General features: G+C 29.8%; 6 protein-coding genes across 6 annotated transcripts; 5 read left to right on the top strand and 1 right to left on the bottom strand.

Moving 5' to 3' along the window:
- Window positions 1–785: 785 nt before the first annotated feature.
- EIN_324230 (hypothetical protein) lies at window positions 786–1469 on the top strand (the record flags this gene model as incomplete). The annotated part of the gene is made up of 1 exon (XM_004259228.1): window positions 786–1469. The coding sequence occupies one exon, from the start codon at window positions 786–788 to the stop codon at window positions 1467–1469; it is 684 nt and encodes a 227-aa protein (XP_004259276.1).
- Window positions 1470–2545: 1076 nt separating this feature from the next.
- Window positions 2546–5803, top strand: EIN_324220 (furin repeat-containing protein, putative; the record flags this gene model as incomplete). The annotated part of the gene is made up of 1 exon (XM_004259227.1): window positions 2546–5803. One exon carries the CDS (start codon window positions 2546–2548, stop codon window positions 5801–5803), a length of 3258 nt encoding a protein of 1085 aa, XP_004259275.1.
- A 2236-nt stretch (window positions 5804–8039) lies between these two features.
- On the bottom strand, window positions 8040–12238 carry EIN_324210 (hypothetical protein; the record flags this gene model as incomplete). Its single annotated transcript, XM_004259226.1, has 3 exons — window positions 8040–8769; window positions 8841–8845; window positions 9131–12238. 3 exons carry the CDS (start codon window positions 12236–12238, stop codon window positions 8040–8042), a joined length of 3843 nt encoding a protein of 1280 aa, XP_004259274.1.
- A 2618-nt stretch (window positions 12239–14856) lies between these two features.
- EIN_324200 (hypothetical protein) lies at window positions 14857–15723 on the top strand (the record flags this gene model as incomplete). The annotated part of the gene is made up of 1 exon (XM_004259225.1): window positions 14857–15723. The coding sequence occupies one exon, from the start codon at window positions 14857–14859 to the stop codon at window positions 15721–15723; it is 867 nt and encodes a 288-aa protein (XP_004259273.1).
- Window positions 15724–15906: 183 nt separating this feature from the next.
- Window positions 15907–16691, top strand: EIN_324190 (protein serine/threonine kinase, putative; the record flags this gene model as incomplete). The annotated part of the gene is made up of 2 exons (XM_004259224.1): window positions 15907–16183; window positions 16258–16691. The coding sequence occupies 2 exons, from the start codon at window positions 15907–15909 to the stop codon at window positions 16689–16691; spliced, it is 711 nt and encodes a 236-aa protein (XP_004259272.1).
- A 1917-nt stretch (window positions 16692–18608) lies between these two features.
- On the top strand, window positions 18609–19672 carry EIN_324180 (hypothetical protein; the record flags this gene model as incomplete). Its single annotated transcript, XM_004259223.1, has 1 exon — window positions 18609–19672. A coding segment is annotated over one exon (1064 nt), but the record flags the coding sequence as incomplete, so codon positions are not given.

The following is a 19672-nucleotide window of genomic DNA, read 5'->3' as shown; positions in this document are numbered from 1 at the left end:
ATTATTTCAACTCAGATTCTTTGGAAATAAATAATTTTAATTATAACAATCTAAATCAAATAGGATTTTTAAATTTAAAAAAAAATCAACAATTAATTTTAATAATTAAGTTTTGAGTGGTAAAATAATTAGATTTATGATATTATTTAAATTAGTAAATAAAGATTTCCAAAAACAAAGGACGGTTTTTGTCAACTTTGAGGGGTTGATCTTTAGTTGTCAGAATTTGCAATGTAATTTTTTTATTATAACCATAGTAAAAATAATTATTACTAATAGTAGTATAATTAAAATAGGGTGTTTATAGCTGTTTTCACAACTCAGACGAACTAAATAAGAAATTCAATTTATATAAAATTGGTAAAAAAAGAACATAATTTGTCTTCTATCCCAATTATTTTTTAATAAACAAAAAACTGAGTTTAATTGTAATGTTGTTTAGTGTGTTTAAAAATATATAAATAGAATTAAAAGTTGATTAATAAAGTTGAATACTTTTGTTTCCATCAATCAATGTTGGAAACGTAAAAAATGGCAATTGAAGAAAAACAACTATGAAGTATAGTTACAGCCATTAATTCAGACCAACAGTGTATTTCATCTTTGTGTTGATTGAGTTGTATTTAAAATTAATAAAAACAATTTTAGGACAAAAACTCGACTTTTGACCAAAAATAATCTTCGGAAATAATCCTTGGAAATTGCAAATTCCAAATTTAGACAATGCAATTATTATTTAAAAAAATAGGTATAAAAACCTGGAATTTAATTTAATTAAACAAACAATGAATTCTCTCATCTTACTCTTAGTTGGCATTTCTTATGCCAAAATCGACTATGCCATTTATCAACTCAGTGGTTGTGGCGATTGGGGAACAACACGACTCTACAAAAGAGACATGTGCAAGAAGACATCGAGTGGTTCCGTTATGTTTAAGACCAGTGCCAATGGGAACAATTGCGACAAGTACGTCTACCAAAATTCTGATTGTTCTGGGACTGTTTCAGGTGCAGTCGATACCTCCTCTGGTCGTACCCTGAATCCACCAAGTTTGAATATTGTTGGTTTCTTTGGTGATCAAAATGGGGATGGTTGCAAAGATAACGACAAAATTGATGGAGTTTATGCGACTGACAGATGTTACAAAGATAACGCTTATTGGAGATTTACTATTGTCGAAGTCGATGGTAAAAATGAACTTCATAGAAGATGTTTCACTTCAACAACATGTGCAGAAGATCAGTACTATGATGGTGCAACAGAAAAGAGTGAATGTAATAAATGTACTAATGGTAACCTTGTCAAGTGTTATGGCGTCGATGGTGTTGCTGCTTGGACCGACTTCTCTGAGAAAATTCCAGAAGAATCAAAAGGTTCAGAAGAGCACAGCGAAAGTCACAATCAACAAAATTCAGCGTCGTTGATCACACTCTGCATTTCTATGATGATCATCGCTCTTATGATTTAATTTCACAATTTTTGTTTTACATGTTTAGTTTAATAAATTAATAGTATTAATTATATTAAAATTAACTAAATTATTACTATCATATTTAATACTATTGTTAATATATTTTATGATATAACAATATTATAATATAATCAAGTAAATCCAAGTATTAAAAATATACTATTTATTATAGTATACTTTTTTAAAACAAAACCCTATTATTTTTAATTGGTAATAAATAGTTTAATGTAATATTCAATTTACTTCTGTATAGAATGGTTTCTTACCGCTTGTTTGAATATACAAATAAACTCGTATAAAACCATTAGATATTGAGTTAAATAACGGATTATAGTAATAGATCTTTATCCAAAACACAATTCTAAATTTTTTGATTGTTGAGTGTTATTTTTTTAAATCAACAATTTCATTTAGTTAATATGTAAATTACAAATAAACTAATTGTTAGGCTAAAACAAAATAATTTTTATTGGTATTTTGTAATAAATTACAACAACAGAGAGTTGTACATTTTTTGTTTATCTTATATTTTAAAAACGTACAAAATGGTGTATTGAATAATAATAGAATTTTTGAATATTTTCAAGCTTAAGTTTTTTTGATTAATTTAAAATTGACCTCAAAATTATCATTTTTTTGAATTAAAACTGTAATGACATGTTCTGAGAGTTTACAATCAAAAAACAAATAATAAGTAATAATTATGCATTTTTCAAAGCCAACATTATTCATTTTAATATTAATTCACTGTTCTATTTTGTTCCTTGTATCAACAAAAAATAATTATTTCCTTTGAATTCAAAGTTTTTACAAACCAATAAAATGGCAACATTATTTTTCATTCGTAAGATGTTTAAGTTGAAAACCACAAACAATTATTTTGTTCGTTTTAATTGATTTTACTGATTTTTAATTGGAACAAATTACAATTTATTATTTTTTAATTATTACAAATAAAAATTCAATTCTTTTCCTGTTTGAGTGGAACTAAAAGAAGAAAGATTTATACCTTGAGATTCTTGTTGTTCCAAAGAAACTACCTAAAAAGGAAACCAAAACAAAATAATCAAACAATGATTCTTTTTTCACTGATTATATCAGCCTTTTCGACTCCATTCCTTCAAATAAATTCAAAAGAGCCTCGTGACGAAAACATTAATTGTAAGATGTTTACCCGCTCGATTTCATCTGAAGGTATACCAGATTCCACTCTGAAATGTACTGCCTGTGAAAATTCTTATTACAAATTAGATCCTACCACAGGAAAGTGCATTTATAACACCGCAAATTGCAATACAACCGACCTTTATTTGTACCTGGACAATTCTGAGTGTAAATTCTGTGATTATGCGTGCAATACTTGTGACTCAAGTGGCAAATGTACATGTAACTTTAATACAGATTTCAATACTTGTAAAAAGTGTGTTCAGACTATATCCGTCACAACTGGGAGTACAACAGTACTGAAGTGTAAATACTGTGGACAAGGTCTTGTCACGAGTACTGATCTCATGTCTTGTGAAACAGCCGAGTCTGGAGATGAAGTGAAGGATAACACCAATTGTGCTCTTTCTGGTTTGAACAACGGAAAGCAATCATGTCTCAAGTGCTTCGGAAATTATTCGTACGACTCGACAACTGGCCACTGCTCAAAAGACCATCACTTGATGTTTGGGTGTATCAGACAAAACGGCGAAACTTGTTTAAAATGCGACACTGGTTTCTATTTAAGTGGATCAGAATGCTCCAAAAATGACGAGAATTGCGAGACCTACAAAGAAGGATCTGATCCTTTAGTGTGTTCACGGTGTCGAGAAGGCTATTATCTCGAAAATGGAGCTTGTAAAATATGTACTGTCAATGGAGACAACACAAAACAATACGATTCTTTGTGTGATTTATTTGACACAACAAAGTGTAACCAATGCAGTCGAAGATGCAGTGTATCTGGAAATTCGTGTGTTTCAACTCATTGTCTTGAATTTGCTTCGACTGGGAAGTGTGGGATATGTGAAAATGGGTATTACCAAAATGGAGGAACGTGTCACTATTTGAGTGATAATGGGTTTGACCTCACTTCATCGACCAAAAAGTGTTTAGCTGGCTATTATGTTGATTATGACTCTGCTACAAACACTTACACATGCAAAAAGTGTAAAGGGCATTTTGCAGAATGTTTAACAGAAAATACACCGACACCAGGAACATCATTATTTGACGGATGGACACAAACAAAAGACGTTCCGTGTGAAGATGAGAACTGTCTCCAATGTGCAGATGATGGCAAGTTGTGCTATAAATGCACCTCTCTCAGTGGAAGTCAAAGTGTCTCTTTGATTAATGGGAAGTGTGTAATAACTCCTTCTTCCATTACGTTGGAATACATTGCTCAACCTCCAAAGGATGTTGGGGATTATGATACAACATATCTGTTCTGCAAGTACAAGGGGGTGAACACATTCTTCGAAGATGTGGTTCCTGCTCATACACAAGAACTTGGCTATAACATCAAATGTGATGTTGTTTATCGAAGAAATTACTTGTACAAAACACAAACAGAAGGTAACACTGAAATAGAGTGTGCAACGGGAAATAGAGACCCAAAGAAGAATTGTCAGTGTAAGACTGGGTATTACCAGGCAAATGCATCTTCGACTGTTGCGTGTGTGCCGGTTGCAACTTCATCCAACTGCCTCGAAAGCGCAAATGGCCAACAATGTACCGTATGTCCGACTGGAGGCAAATTCACATATGAAGGGAAGTGCGTGTGCCCAATAGGGACTTATCTCAAAGACAATGAATGCCAAACATGTCCAGAATTGTGTTCTGAGTGCACTTACACCAACTCGAAAATTGTGTGTTCTGCTTGTAAACCAACTGAATATTCCGGGCAAGGAAGAAATCCCGAAAAGAATTGTGAATGTATGGATAATTATGTAACAGAAAGTGGCAAGATTGATGTGTGTGTTGCTTTGATAGATGGGTGCAAAGAGGAAGGGCATTACTCTGTTTCGAACAAGCAAATATATTGCAAGGAATGTGATAAAGAACACTTCACAATCGGAAATGGACTCACACAATGCTCTCAATGTGTTGATGGGTATTACTTGGACACTGATGGAACTTGCAAAAAGTGCAATTTTGGTGTTGGGTGTGCGACGTGCAACAAGACAGAATGCACTAAATGCACAGATGGGAATGGAATACTTACTCCGCCGAGTGACAATGCTGCTGCGTATTGCACTTCATGTAAAACGGGATACGCGTATAAATCAGACGATGGAAGTTGTGTGAGATGTACGTCAGCATGTGATGGGTGCACTTATGACTTGACATTGCAGGAAACGCATTGTACTGCATGTAAAAACGACAGAAATCCGCCATATTGTATTTGCGATAATGGAGTCTATTTGGACCCAGATACAAACAAATGCAAAGAGTGCAACAATAACGACTATTGTGGAGTTGAATGCGATTATGGAAGTGACATCTATGTACATTGCTTGAAGTGTAAAGATCCACTGAGAAATCCACTTACCAACTGTACATCTTGTATTGCATCTAATCAATACCTGGACTCCACTGGATCATGCGTGAACTGCATTGACACCTGTGATATCTGCTTGAACGCTACATATTGCACAACTTGTAAAGCATCGACCTTCAGAACTGGGTTTTTATGCGAAAAGTGCTTGAATGGGTATTACTTGGACACTGATTCAAATCTCTGTAAAGCGTGTGATCCCACGTGCTCAAGCTGCACTTCTGAAAACGAGTGCACGGCGTGTGTGTCAGCGAATAGAAAACCAGTGAGTGGAAATAAATGTGATGGATGTGAAGACGGATACTATTGGAGTGCAACAGATAAGAAATGCTATGAGTGTTCAAATAATTGTTTGATATGCAGCGACTCGAGTGTGTGCCTTCAGTGCACTTCGAATAACAACTTCAATGAAGTCCCGGTTGATGGCAAGTGTCGATGTCAGGATGGATACTTGTTTAATGAAACAACTGAAACATGCAGTCCATGTGAAGAAAAGATCAATGAATTCTGTTCGAAATGCGAGAATGGGAAGTGCCATTTGTGCAACGCGGAATATTTTGAAGCAAAGGATGACAAATGTGTGTGCAAAGAAGGGTACTACACCACGTCATGGAATTCTTGTGTGCCATGTAATAGACATATTAATGGATGTTTGACATGTGAGAGTAAAGAAATTTGCACGAAATGTGGGGAAGGATACAAATTGAATGAAACAAGTGGGAAGTGTGATGGTGCGAATCTTTTGGTTATTGTTGCAATAGTTATGACAATAATGGCACTTCTTTAATTAATTTGAAACTATTTTTATCATTGTTATGTTTAACAAAATATTAAACATTTAAATTTTACAAGTGTTTTAATAGAAATAGTTTTCTGCTCATAAACTTTATTTGGTAACTTTTAAAACATATGAAATGGAATGTTTCTGATATCCATCCTATATAAAGCATTGTCTCTGGTTTTTTAACTTTTTATTTAATACCAATTGTTTATATTAAATAAAAGCTTTTTTGTTCACTAAATAATATTTGAAAAATAGCTAACCTTAAAAGACAAACACAATAAAATCAATGGTATTTGTATATAAGTTATTTCCTCTGTTAAAACTGATGTCACAACTTAATGATATAAAAAAATAAACTGTAGTCCAAAAGTCTGTACCGCCTTATTTTTAAAACTTCCTGAAATCCCGTTTTTTTATTTTTTATTTTTCCTAAAAAACAAAAAAACAAAAAATCGAAAGTACAGACTTAATTTTGAAAAAAATACCACTACCGTTCAATTATTTTCGTACAATATCGGGAATTTATCGGAATATTTGCCAGCTAACTTTAGTGCCACATTCGTAATAATAATTTAATAAGTTTAGAGAAAAAAAAATAAATAAATAAAATAAACTCCAATACAAATAATGGAAAACGAATTAACAGCACTATCAGCGCTCTCCACAATTACAACAAAAGCGGTATTAGATTTCCAAAAAATCAAGTTTGATTACAACTATGTTGACAACAAGTCACTTGACATTGCACAAAGAATTGAAAACGCGGATGGATACTTCGACAAACTTGATGAAATATTGGAAAGAAAGAAAAACATTTCAACATCACTTCACACAATTGTTACTGGTTTAAAAAACACTTCAAATGATGACAATGAGAAGTTCTTTGATATATGCAATCTCAAAATTGCACTTCTTAATGAAAAGTGCCAAATGGACACAAAACCACTCGAAGACCAAATTAACAAAATTGTTCAATTAAAGAACAAAAAAGTCGATGAAATAATTAAATCAGAAAAATTCATCAATTCGAAAAGACAACATGAAGAAGAAAGAATGAAGCGTGAACACATCACACTTGAAGAAGAAGCTGGTCTTGAGAAGTTGACAAGTATGAAAATAGGAAATGTTGTGTTTGACTCTAACAAAGACGACTGGTCACAAAACAATTCTGTTTTTGATGCAAAAGTTATGAACAAAAGACACCAATCACAACAAGTTTGGTGGCGTGTACACTGGAAATATTTTTGTTATCAATACGGATCTAAACAATGGCAATTCTTACATCTTTTCACTTGTGAGAAATGGCACGTTGAATCCAAAAAAGTTTGAGAAGACTGGGAAAGATTCTAATTGTGAAATTTATTTATTTTCTCAAGACAATGAATGTCTTTTTGAATTTGGTGGCGGTTATGATATAGCTGTGTACAAGAAAGGTATTGATGAGAATCATTGCAGTCTATCCACATTCACCGCCAAACAAATTGATATGATTGATAATTTCGATTTCACGCCAAAGAGTGTTGTTGTATTCCAACTTAACTGACTTGTTGATGACTTTGTGTTTTGATTTCGTTTTAAACATTAATTACACATGGCCACTTAAGCGCCAGTATTGTATTTTTGTCAATCATTTTTCGCGTTACATCAACAACTATGTTATTTGCTCTGATATTAGATTATTATTTAATAATTGAAAACAAAAATGCTTTTAAAATTACAAACAAATTTAACTCATATAATATGGGGTGATATATTAGTAAATAATATAGTATAAATATAATAAATACTATAATAATAAAATTATTAATTATTAATTATAATTAATAGTATTTATAAGCCCCATAATTTGAAAATTTCATATTATCTTTATTAAAGAACATAAATAAAAACAAAATTAGTCTGGGAAACCGGACTACTAATCTAAAATTGGAACAATACAGAGAAGATTAGCAAAACCCCTGCGCAAGGCCGGTTACTTCTACGAGAAGTTAAGGAATTTTTTTGATAAAAGACTCTTAACACTTTAAATAACATTGCACACAATTCAAGTAGTTTTAAGATCAGAAATAACAAGTTTATTTGATATTTTTCCTGTTTTTTACAAGTTTATAATGAACCTAACATTTTACAAACCTAAAAAAAATATCAAAACAATAACCATATATTCCTCAAAAGGGGGGCTGTTAAAAAAGGTTGTTATTTTACTATTAACAAACGCCAAAAAGAAAATTAAAATTAATTAAACAGTTTTAATAGTGATAAACAGATCACCTCTAATTTTACTTTCTTTTTCAAACCATCCATAATTAGCGATCTTTAATGTGATTTCGTCTTGAACAACAAATTGAATATTATCTTGATAATCCAACACAGTGACTGGTATAGTAATATATTTCCCAATAAACTCCTTTGACACTGCTATCGATTTAAAAACGTCTTTTCCAATGATCACACAACTCTCATCTTTTTCCATCGAAGCGGTAATCATTAAACTTTGATTAACTTTACCATCGACTCTGCCTTTACCTTCAATTTTATACACAATAGGCTCTTCTGAGTATTGAGGAACATTAAATTCTAAAATTTCTTCGTGAATGTTTATACTAAAATTGCCGCCTTTCATGAACAAAAGTTGTGGAATTTCAGTGTTAATAATTTCAACCATTTTTTTGTCTTTTTTGTAATTTTGAATATTAAACTCAGATTCCATTGTATCACGTTTTTGTTCAACTTTTGGTGTAGTTTGTTGTAAATTGTTGATTGTTGTCTGGAGCGCTTTAATAACACATTGTTTGGCTGTAATATCATTTTCCTGTTGATTTATTAAATTTTCATTTTCATTGATCTTTTGTGTTAACATTTTATTTGTATCTTCCAATTGAATAATGCGGTCTTCAAATTCTTTGTATATCTTTTGGCTCTGCTTTCTAAAAACAATTTGGCTGTCTAAATTCTCGGCAGACGCTTTTCTAAGTCTTTCATTTTCAATTTTCAAAGAGTCAACTTCTTGTGTTAAATTTGAAACTTTCAAACGCAAAACTTCGACTTCACTTGTATTATTTGTTAAATTTTGTTGATCTTTAATATCAAAATGTACAAAACTTTCATCTTTACTTGTTTGACTATTTTTTGTGTTCGAATTGTGTATTAATAAGAAGATTAATTGAATTGCAATTTATTTGTAATAACTAAACGTGCCTTAATTAATATTATCATATCCAAATAATTTTGTTTGAAATTATATTAAATATACTCAAGTATTTCATTTTATAAACGTATTATGATTTACAATAAACAATTAAAAATTGTTTCAAATTAAATTATAGAAACTTTGTAAACCAATTTCTTGGAGATTTTAAAAGTAAAGTTCTTGTTAACCCAATCCTTGTCTATTGGAATAATAATGTGCATTGTCTTTTGTTCAGATTTTAAGTTTTTCCACTGAACAGACCCAACAACAACACCAAACACTTTTTGATATGGTGACTTCTTGATTTGTTCAATTAAAATTTTGGTAACTGTAAACGACATATCTGTAACAAAACTTTTCTCTTCTTCAATTTTTTCGACATTATAAATGTAACTTTCAACACCATCTTTTTCATGGGCTAAGAATTTTCTTATATTATTGTTGATAGACACTTGATACTCTACACCATCCTTTTCAAAAAGAAAAAAATTTCCAAGTGATATTTTAAAAAGAACCCCTTGACATGCAATTAACTCAAAGTTATTGTTTTTCTCAATTTCTTTGAGACGTTCCCATTGTTCAAAATATAAATCGTCAAATCTTATTGTTTCATAATCTTTCGTTTTAAATGTTTCACGAGTTATATCTTTGTATTTACCTTTTTTTATTTTGTCTTCTTTCTTTAAACTTGTCATATCTTTTCTTAATGGTGTTGTTTTTTTTAAAACCACATTTTTTGTTTTATCTTTTTGTTCGACTGTTTCCCACCTTTTTGGTTCTTTTTTGACTATATTTGTTTGTGCCTTTTTAATTTCAATTATTTTATTTTGATTTGTTTTTATAAGTGACTGATCTTTTAAAGAACAATTAACTTTTTCTATTTTATCGTCTAAATACATATCACTGATTTCGCTTTTTTCTGTTTCTCTTGTATAATTTCCACTACATTCGAATACAATTTCTTCACTACTTACTTTAAGTGTGTTGTACTCCACAACACCTTTTTGATGAACATGCAACACGATTATTCCATTTTGATCTTTGTTCGTTTTATCATATCCATTCACATAAATATATTCACATACACTATCACATCTTGGTACTTCTACTGGAAATACCAATGGGAGGTTTGTATTAATCTTGATTTGACTTAAGTGACACACAACAACTGGAAACACACGTTTGTTATAGTCTTTTGGTATATCAACATCAAATACAATCACATTTTGTTCTTTAGAAAGAATGTCCAACACTTCATGTGTATTACTAAAGTCATGATTTTTATCCTTTTTATTAATTCCAATTAATTTGACGTTCATTTGCTTCATTTTATTTTTGCCTCTTCCAACTGTATTAATATCAAAAATATTATCTTTATCATCTATACACTCTTTAACACAAAATTCTTGATTATCAAACTCGAAGTGATAAAGTCCATTTGTGTTGGTTTTGTTTTCTTTATAACTTACCATTTTGTTTTGTGATAATTTGTAAAGTGCAATTCTCCGCTCTTCTTGTGCTTCTTTTATTATTATTTCAATTTGTCCGCCTTCTTCCCATATTTTTTGGTCATATTCCTCTCTCTTTCTTTTAATTTTTAATTTTTCTTTTATTATAATTTCTTCAAGTTTCTTCTTTTTTTGATTTAAATTGTCAATTTCTCGTTGTTTTGCGATAATTTTATTTTTTTCTGTTTCTATCAATATCTGTGTTGACTGGATTTTACTTGCAAAGTCCAAAAGTAAATTTTCTGCATTTTTCAATAAACTTCTTTCTTTTAAAATTTGTTCTTTTAAAGCAGATGGCAAATTTTCTGGTATTTTGTTATTAATTTTCCGAATAACAAAATCGCCAAACCCTCCACTTTTCTTTTTAAAACCTGCACCAGTCACTCTTTTCTCTTCACTTTTAATTTCTTTTGACATAAAATTGATCGCCAAAACACTCAAAGTATTAATAACATTTTTATATAGTTCTTTGATTTCGTCGTCATTTAAATAACACACAACATCATCATTTTCTCTTCTAAGTTTTTGATGGACTACTTTTAATATGAAGAATTTGTTATCAACTGAGAACATTTCACCGTCATTCATTGTTTGTGTGATTTTAAATGTGTAGTACTTAACATCTCCATTACTTTCTTTAATCACAACAGTCTTTGTTATTTCCATGAAATAGTCTTCAAATGATATTGCAACAACAATCGCCTGTTTCTCTTCTTCAACACGTCGATTTAATTCTAATTTTAAATTTTGAATATAATTCTGAGCAAGTGTTTGGTTGGTTATTAATTTGTTTGTATCCTTTTGAAGTATTTTTAAATTGTTCTGAGCATTTTCTATATCAAAAGTCACATGTTGTAGACATTCTGTTACATTTTTTAAATCATCAATTGATTTTAAAGGGTCTTTTATAAATGGGAGTGGTTGTGTTTGAAGTAAATAATCGATGGTATAATTTGGTTTGTCTGATTTTACATCACTTTTTAATGTTAATATTGCTGGAAGTACTACCCCAGCAATTTCAATTTTATCTGCATGTTGATCGTCACAATAATAAACAAAGTCATTAAATTTTTTAAAAACTGGATAAGGAACTTGGTCTTTAATTTCTTTCATTGAAACAGTGTTTATTTCTTGGTCATAATAAAGACTTAATGCATTTAAAAACATTTGTCTGAACTGTGTTGATACATTTTCTTTAACTTGGAGTTGATAAAAGTTGTTTAAAAGGCAATCTAAAATATTGTATTTTAATAGATATATTTGTGCCATACCCACTGAATTGTTTCCTTTGAAATCCTTTTGTATTAACACTGAATTTAATTGGACTGAATTGGATTTTACATTTTCTAATTCGGTTAATAAATCACATTTCTTTAATTTTTCGATGGAAGTATTGAAAGTTATTACCTCTGATATTAACACAGAAAGTCTGTTAATAAATATTACAAATATATCTTTGTTTGGCTCAGCTTTGTACACTTTTTGAAGGTCTTTTGTTGTATTAATAAAACTTTCAATTGTTTCTTTTTGAATTTCTGTGTATTGTACTTGCTTGAAAAAATCACATGAAGTCTGTGAACATAAAACAGTTGATATCATGGCGCTTTGTATTTGAATGGATAAAGTTTTTGATTTATCGTAAGTGGAGATCATTTGTTCAAACTTGTTAAGAATTGTATAAATTAATTCTTTTAGTTTGTCTATTGTCGTTTGTTGTAACGAACTAAGCTGGTATGACATCCTTTTATTTATCAGTTCAAATTTGTTTTTTGAATTAAATGATGTTTTTATTTTTTTCTGGTTTTTTTTTAACCAATGAATTATTTGTTTGAATTGACTTGAGCTACAGATGTGGTAATAATTTTAGAACCAGCACCATAATTTCAACTTATAATTAATAATTAATATACCATTACAAAAAACTAGATATAAATGGTTTTTGTAATAGACACTTTTTTTATAAAATAAATGAGAAAACTTGTTCATTATTATTAAAATTATGTTTAAATAGTAAAACGAAACCTTGGCACTTGTTTATACTTTAGTGCCACAACTGTACATTTACATATATCACAACCATTGTGTTTATATAGTACCACATATTTTTGTTTTAAAACTTCCAGACAAATGAAATTCTAAACAATTAATAAATTTATATCTTTATAAATATAAAAAATTGAATATTATTTACATTTCGATATCGTATCTAATTATGATAATTATTATTTTTTTAAATGTTATGAAAAAAATCGTACGATTGTTAAATAAATTTAATTTTGAATAAATTCATTTTATTTTTCGGTATTATCGTTTCAGAGAAAATTGAAAACAACTAATTTAAAAAAGAATCGATTTAAAAACAATAGTTATTTGATATAGATCAAATAGGATATTTTATTAGTTATTTTCAAAAAAACTATAATTTCAAAAACATGTTGTTGTTATTTTTGATATCATCAATACAAACAAATGCTTATTATTGTGACGACGACAATGGTGTTTTTTCCGAAACTAGTTCTACTTGTGTTTATAATAGTGGAGCATCACTCAATTCAGAAAAGATTCCAAATACCCTTCTTTTGACAGATTATATTTTTACAACAGTAGTTTTAAACGATTTTGATTATCACTTAAAACTAGGTACAACAACAGTCACATGTTCAGTCACTCATTTGACTATAAAATCAAACTCAAATAGTTATACGGAGTTTACCATTTTAAATGTAAAGCCAACAATTATAATACAATTAGACAGCGACCCCACAATATCTATAAGAAGACTATTTCTAAGTTCTTTGACACTTCCAAGTGAAATTATTAATGTAAACTCAAACAAAATATCACTAAATTTGTATTTAAACGTTGAAGGACTCGGACTTCCAGAGACAAACAACTATCTCTTTTAAAAGGATCTTTTAATTTGTTGACACCTACAAGGGCATATGTCGGGTATTTGTTTTCTTCTAATTCAAGTGAAATTACAACACAAAAATCGGATGATGGTGAAATAGTCTCTGTCAGTTGTGTAAATGGATATACAAGATACTACGCCTTTTATGATTCAAGAGAACACCAATTGACTTGTCAATGTCCTCTAGACGCTATTGATGATCGAAATTGTAAAGTAAATTTTACATACAGTACTACAGATTTGATTCACGTTTTTTTATGGCATCGGGTGACCAAAATATTTATAGAAAAGATACTAATTACCAAACTATTGGCGACGTTGGATATAATAAAGGACCAGTCTATACGTGTTTATGTATAGCAATTATATTTTTACCATTAAAAAAATGAATGGTTGCAATTTTCTTCTCTACAATAAATACTCGACAAAAGAAGAAGTTACTATTGCAGGTGGTATCGAAGGAGATTCAAAATTGATTACATTTGAAAGCGCCAATTATAATTATTTATATTTAGAAGCAAATTCATCGAAAGGATATATGGTGAAAAGTGAAACTACTTATAATGTTCTATTTCGAGGAAGGGACGGCACAACCTTTGATACAGTAAATTATCCTTATAACTTTTTGAAAACTAATGATTGTCAATGTTTGTTGATATATTTTTTAATAAATACAAATATATTTAATTATTTGTTATTAAAATAATTATTACCTCAATTTTACATTATATAATACAAATTATCATTATTATATATTAGTGCTTATTTGTTATTAATTAAAATGGCAACAACTCATTTATTCGATATGGTTTTACACCAGTTTATTATAAATAAAAAATTATAAATTGTTAAGTAAATTAATGAGAAGTGAGTTATATCACAAAATTGAACACAATAAAATGCCTCACGTGTCCCCCAGAACAACAAATGCAAAACAGTTTATGTAAATGTTTATATACAAAATTAGGAACTAATTGTATATTAAACAATTGCATTTCATATGAAAATGGAATATGTCGACAATGTGAAGACAGATACTTTTATGACGAAATAACTAGAACATGCAATTCATGTGGTCTTGATTGTAACAAGTGTGTAAATAACACTTATTGTTATCAATGTTCTTCCAATGATAATATTATAAGAAATGGGGTTTGTGTGAATTCGAATTGTCTATATTCGAACGGTGGGAGGTGTATAAAATGCGACAAAGGATATTACCTTTCATCTGGAAATTGTGTTGTTTGTATATTACAAAATTGTGATGTATGTACATGTGAATCAATTTGTTTGATATGTAAAATGGGTATTATTGGGACGGGTTTCTTGTGTAAACAACAGAGGATTTGTCAACACAAATAATAAACTGATATATTGCACATTAGCTACAGACTATTTGAGTGATGATATATGCAATAATTGTACGTCAGACATTTACAATTGTGAGATGTGTATGGATGGAAAGTGTATCAAATGTCTTGATTATGCCATATACACCAATGGAGAGTGTTTAACAGAATCGTCTTGTAATTCTATAACAAACAGTTTATGTCTTTGTAACTCAGAATCGATATATAATGGGAATGCTTGTATTTCGAAAAGAGAAAATTGTTCATATGATAGATTAAGTGGGTGCGATGAATGCATTGAAGACCATCATCTTGTATATAACACGTGTACGCTACAAGTTGAACCAAATTGTTCTCTTCAAATGTCATCCACTTGCATTTCCTGTGATTTTGGATTGTATTTAGAAGATGATGGCAACTGTGTTGAGTGTCCAATAGAGTGCACCTCGTGTATATCTTCGACTCAATGTATAACATGTACAAATGAAAAATACTTACAAGATCACACATGTATTTCCAGTGACGAATTGAGTAAAGTGTGTGACAAACCATTACTAACAGGGTCCGGGTGTGCAATCTGTAAGAGTGGATATTATAGAAGTGGTGATGGCTGTAAGGTGTGTAATACGGGATGTGCTACATGTACTGATGACATTAAATGCACCACATGTCAGAGTGATTATTTTATGACTTATGACGAGGGGGTTTGCAAGTTACAAAACACCACAATTGGGTGTGTTGAGATAAACACTGCTTTGGGATGCGTCACATGCACTTCTGGGTATTATTTATATCACAAAGAGTGTGCACCTTGCTCTGATAATTGTAATCAATGTACTTCACAAACAACATGCCAGACATGTGAGTCTGATTTCGTTTTGGTAAATTCACAGTGTACATCATTAGAATTAGTCAAAGATTGTATTAAAGTATCTGACTCCAAATGCTCTAAATGTACATTTTAACGCTCTCCGAGTATTGATGGATCATCTTGTGTAACAAAGGCGGTTTGGTGGGTGATATTTATAATAGTATTGATAGTTGTTTTATTATTAATTATATTACTTATAGTAATTGTCGTTGTCATCAAAACGATTCTTGACAAATTACACAAAAGAGAAGTTGAGAAGACCACAACAATTTTTAAAATGAAAAAATTGAATATCCACTTTGAAACCCTTCAAGGTGGCATTTGTGTGTCCTCAAAAACAGTTGATTTTAACTCCGAGAATGATGAAATTCCAGTCAACACAGAAAGTCGTGAAGTTTTCTGTGTTGGAAATTTGAATGAAAATGTTGTCAAAATTCAATTCACTTTAATGTCAAACGTCGACAAATTTACTCTTCGAGTGTCGCCCGAGTTGATTTCACTCAAGAAAGGCTTTGCATGCGAATTTTCGATGTATTTGACGCCGTTGTGTACTTGTCAGATTTTTAGTTCCATTCAAATTGTTCCAAAAACTTGAAAACAAACGACGAAAAGTTCAATGCAATCAAAGTTGTTGGTGTCACTGAAAAATCGACGCGAATTGATTACGACGAGTTAAAAGAAGATAAGAAACTTGGGGAAGGCTCTTTTGGAGTTGTTTACAAAGGAACTTTCAGAGGAAATGTTGTTGCAATCAAAAAGATGAAGAATTTTTCAAATGATGACAATTCGATGGAGGAATTTATAAATGAAGTAGACATGTTGAACAAATTTCGCAGTGATTTTATTGTCCACTTCTATGGCGCGGTGTTCATTTTAAGTAAAGTATGTTTAGTCACTGAATTTGCACAATTTGGGAGTTTAAAGGATTTGATGCAACATAAAAAAAGCGAAGAAGTTGAGACGAAAATTCGAATTAAAATGTTAGTAGACTCTTCAAAAGGAATAGCATATTTACATGAGAATGGGATCTTACACAGAGATATCAAGCCAGTAATATCTTAGTTGTTTCAATTAATTTGAATGATAAAGTGAACGCAAAACTGACTGATTTTGGATCATCAAGAAATATTAATTTACTGATGACTAACATGACATTTACTAAAAAAAATTGGAACACCTATTTATATGGCACCGGAAGTATTAAAACAAGAGAAATATAAGAAAAAAGCGGATGTGTATTCATTTGGAGTTACGATGTATGAAATTTTTGGGTGGTGTGAAATCTACCCAATAAATACATATAAATTTCCATGGAAAATAGCCAAGTTTGTGTGTGCTGGAAAACGAGTTGAAAACCTAAACAACATACCAAACAATTTATTTAACCTTATTCAAAAATGTTGGAAACAAAATCCGAAGGAACGTATTAATATTCAAAATATCGTTGAGTATTTAAAAAATAGTATTACTATTGAATAACGTACTTTATTTATTAATTAATTAATGTAGTAACTTTTCGTTGACGAGAAAAATTAAAATTTCTGAAAAATAAAATTCTTTGTCAATGTTAATGTAAATGTGATTGTTTTTCTTTAATTTTTTAAAAATAACTCAAACACTTTGGAACGACCACTCTAATAAAATTTTATAGTAAATATTTATTAAATTATAGTAAAAAAGTGTTTTTTTTGCTGAAGTTAAGATGAACAAAGGTTCATTCTATTGTGGAGTTTGCACAGCCAAAACCATATCACAAAAGCAACTTTTATTGACTACAGAACTTCGATTTGATGTTAGAGTCTATCAATCAAGTTGTTTTTTGTTTATAATTTATCTCGTTGTTATCTATTTTACCAATAAAAATCCAAGTTGTTTGCTGTCGAATTCGCTTGTTGTTAATATAACTTTATATAATATAAGAGGTTCACCCAACCGTTGTTTGTACAACAGCTTTGTTTTCACTGTTATTACACGCTTTGTCCACAAAAAAAAATAAATAATTCAAATTGTCCAAGTTCGTTTTAATTGAAAAAACCAGGTTTTATAATTAACAATATAAATTAAAAACAAAACTAAATAACAAAAATTTTAACCCATTTTTATCTTAAAACAACTTTTTGATATTTAACTTCATTTTAATAATATTATTAATTACTTATGTATTAATGAATTTATAATTAATAAATTATAATTACATAATATTTGAGTGTAAATATTCAAATAAAAAAAATAATAGTTTAAACTATAAATAAATATTAAATCTTATTAGTAACAATAAATAATAAACTAATAGAAAGTAGTATAAAAAACAAACTGTTATTTTATATATAAATAAAATAGAATAATTTTAATTACACATTAATAAATAACATTTGATAATGTGTTATTGTTGTTGAAATAATATAAAAATAACATCATTATATAAATAACTATTTTCAGTTTTTTATTTAAAATTTTATTATTGATAAACAAGAAGTATGGTATATTATAACATATTATTAATACAAATATTCTATAATTATTTTTTTACAATTATTTAATTCGATATTTAAAAAAATTAAAAAACCATTCGAAACATTTTAAAAAACAATATGATCAATTTATTTTAATTGCAATAATATTATAATATACTTAATAGCAACAATATAGTTTGTTTTTTAATGTTAAAATTAGGAGTTTACAAAAGGTTATTGTAAAGAAAATGGTATAATAAAGTACTAATTTAAAAGAGAAAAAAAAACAATTTGGTAATATACTGGTGATTTAAGAAATGAGGATTGTAATTTTATGAACCTCTGTTAGATTAAAATAAACCTATTTATTGATATGTTATTTTTTCTGTTCTTTTTAATAAAACAAATAATACCTTTATTAATTTACTATAATACAATTTTTTACTTTAATTGATACGAAGGCTTTTAAAAGAAGTTTTATTTCGACTTTTTTTATCAACACCGACATCTTCAAAAAGAAATTTCAATGAGAGTTTTTAGTTGTTTAATTATCATCAACTTGCTTTATCTAACACTTTTCGTTGTTATTTTTGTTTTATTCGTTGCCAACAACTCTCCAATTGACAGTTTTACTCTCAATTCATCTCCAACAACGTATTTACACACTCAAATCGATGTTAAACCAAAAAATAAAAATGTGAACAAAAACAACGAATCCAGTAGTTCTAATGTTAATATTCAAAAAGCAAACCAAACTTTTATAAAGTTCCAACAATCGACTTTTCACAACTCTTTTATAGATTTAAGAAATTTCAATTATAACGGGGTTTGTAAAGACGTTTATAAATACACAGCAAACAATGAAAGAGACTTGTGGCTCACTTCTTATGCGTACGAAAACTACAAATCATTTCTCAATGCAAATGTGACTACGCCGTTTGTTTTAGACTTACTCAACTCGTCAATTCCACACGCCACAAAAGTTTTTTTATTACTCTCCGACCCACCTTACAATACCTTTGCGAGTGAAATGAAGACAAAATACAACATTTCTGTCATACAATTTGATGTCACTTTAGATAACAAGACAAACAAAGGTAATGCCGCAACGAGGAGGATGTTAGCTTGGAAAGAGTGGCTTGCACCTCGTCGTCATTTGTATGACCGCGTCTTCATTTCAGACCTTCGTGACATTTATGTCTTTGGCGATCTTTTTGCGACGTTCTCCACTGATGATCTGGTCCTTCAAATGGAGTGTTTGGACACCAAAAACAAATGCACCAAATTCTTAAATGGGACGTTTAATTACAAGTGGATGATCAAATCCTTTGATTTAAAGACGGCAATTGATTTTAGTAAAAATGGCTCTATTGTTAGTAACGTCGGGGCAACGTTTGGGGGAACTGAAAAGATCTACGAGTACCTCACGGTGATGGCTAACAATATTAATATGACGAAATGGGACGTCTGGGGGTACGACCAGTGTTTACATAACTCGGTCATATACTCAAGACAACTCGACTATTTAAACCCAACACTTGAAAATGCACACAAAGAATGTGCGCTATGGAGAGAGAAACGTTATATATG

Source organism: Entamoeba invadens, assembly GCF_000330505.1.
Source record: "Entamoeba invadens IP1 unplaced genomic scaffold scaff_1105074725571, whole genome shotgun sequence".
NCBI classification, from domain to species: domain Eukaryota; phylum Evosea; order Mastigamoebida; family Endamoebidae; genus Entamoeba; species Entamoeba invadens.
The sequence above is the reverse complement of the archived record's forward strand: the minus strand, read 5'-3'. Positions and strand labels throughout refer to the sequence as shown.